At 34.5% G+C, this 1,959-nt stretch overlaps 1 protein-coding gene across 1 annotated transcript in view; it reads right to left on the bottom strand.

Annotated features, from left to right (window-relative positions):
* CTAGE5 (CTAGE family, member 5) overlaps nt 1-1,959 on the bottom strand; it is a 94,272-nt gene that overhangs the window by 42,857 nt on the left and 49,456 nt on the right. Inside the window, exon 14 of the mRNA XM_012658019.1 lies at nt 804-943. Coding sequence (XP_012513473.1) covers nt 804-943 — 140 coding nt within the window. The remainder of the gene's footprint in view (nt 1-803; nt 944-1,959) is intronic.

Here is a 1,959-nt window from a genome sequence, read left to right as displayed (position 1 = left end):
TAGGCTGACGCCACGGCACTCTAGCCCAGGCAACAGAGTGAGACTCTGTCTCAAAAAAAAAACAAAAAAAGCTTTGAATTAAGTTCTGAGTGTGATATGAAGGCATTTGGGAATTCCAAACAAAAGAGTGACAATACCCACAATTTTTATTTTAAGGGCATCCTATATAGCACAGAGAAAACACAGTGCAGGAGGTTAAGGGTGAAAAGAGGGAGACCACTCATGAGGCTACCATAATAAATCATATACTAACTGATGACAGCCTGGACTAGACTAGTAATAATGGAAAGTGGAAAAAGTCGTCAGATTGAGGCTAGAGGAAAGCTAACAGGATTTGATGACAGAATGAATAGAGATATAAAAGAGAGAAGTCAAGAATGGCTTGAGCAGCCACTCTGAGCAACGAGGTAAATGATACTGCCATTTACCAAGACAAGGAACACCTGGGCGGAAGCAATTTGCAAAGAAAGACATCAGTTTTAGTGTATCAGAGACAGAATTAATGGGTAGTTCAATCAAGTGAGTCCACTCAGATTCTGTGATCTAGCCTGCCATTATTAGGAAGCTTGAGGCAACAATTTACTGACTATTTACTAGATGTACTGCTGGAAAATTCCAACATTATTTACAACACTCTTGAAAAAAACTGTTTCAAGATCAAATAACTTTCTTATAAATAAACTGCTGAAACATAATCCAATCATAAATTGAGAACTTCCAACAATCATAAGAGCTGAATAGATAACATACTCTTGTAAAGCGATTTTATTTACCATTCAATGGAGTAATCAACATTTTTATTACCTGTGGAGTTTCATTTCATTTTCTTGATACAGTTCAGTCATTACTTTAAGTTTCTGTTGAAGCTTCTGATTCTCGCTTTCAAACTGTGCATTTTCTGACTGCAAAGATGCTTGTTCAGTCTGAAGATTTTTAATACGCTCTATAGAAATTTTTAAAAGTCATAATTAAAGGAGTAAATATTTTGAGTTGCACATTAACATTTCAGAAAGATAAATTTCTAAAAATAATTATTAATAAACAAAAAATCTTTAAGGTGTTTTGCTTATCTAAATGCTTTACTATTTTTTTAACTGACACATAATTGGACATATTTTTGAGGTACAGTGTGATTTTTGATATACGTATACAATGTGTAATAATCAAATCAGAGTAATCAGCATATCCATCACCTCACACATTTATCATTTATTTGTGTTAGGAACACTCAAAATCCTTTCTTCTAGCTATTTGAAAATATACAATAAATCACTGTTCACCGTAGTCACCCTATAGTGCTACAGAACATTAGAACTTATTCCTCCTATCTAGCTGTAATTTTGGATCCATTAACCATCCTCTCCTTAGCCCCCCCCACCTCCCCACCTCTCTCATAACTCCTATTCCATGCTATACTTCTAGGAGATCAACTTTTTTAGATTCCGCATGTAAGTGAGAACATGCAGTATTTATCTTTCTGTGCCTGGCTTATTTCACTTAACGTAACTTCCTCCAGGCTCATCCATGTTGCCGCAAATGACAGGATTCCATTCTTATTTATGGCTGAATAGTATTCCATTGTGTATGTTAGTATTTTAATTAAAGAGCTATATAAACTATTCTAATGTTTTATTATTATTTATAGGATTCCCAAAACCTTCAACATTCTCATTCTACCATCTAATTTTCAATCTAGGAGCTTAAAGCCAGTAAAGTTCTCAGGAAGTTTTTAGAGATGAGAGTTTTGAAGGGAGATATTTTAGGTCAACATTCCCTGTGAAACTACTTCCACGTGATGAACACCTGTTTTTACCTAGTAAAAAACATTACCTCTCAATAACAAAGTTCTGCCCAGCCTTCACTTTTAAACATAAATTTTGATATGTAAGTCAAGCCAGAAATCTGTATCTTCTGATAACAAATGTTCAAACATCCTCCAAGTTTAAACCAGATGAAGAC

The sequence above is a fragment of the Propithecus coquereli genome, unplaced genomic scaffold (genome assembly GCF_000956105.1).
Source record: "Propithecus coquereli isolate 6110/MARCELLA unplaced genomic scaffold, Pcoq_1.0 Scaffold116, whole genome shotgun sequence".
Taxonomy (NCBI): Eukaryota; Metazoa; Chordata; class Mammalia; order Primates; family Indriidae; genus Propithecus; species Propithecus coquereli.
The sequence above is the reverse complement of the archived record's forward strand: the minus strand, read 5'-3'. Positions and strand labels throughout refer to the sequence as shown.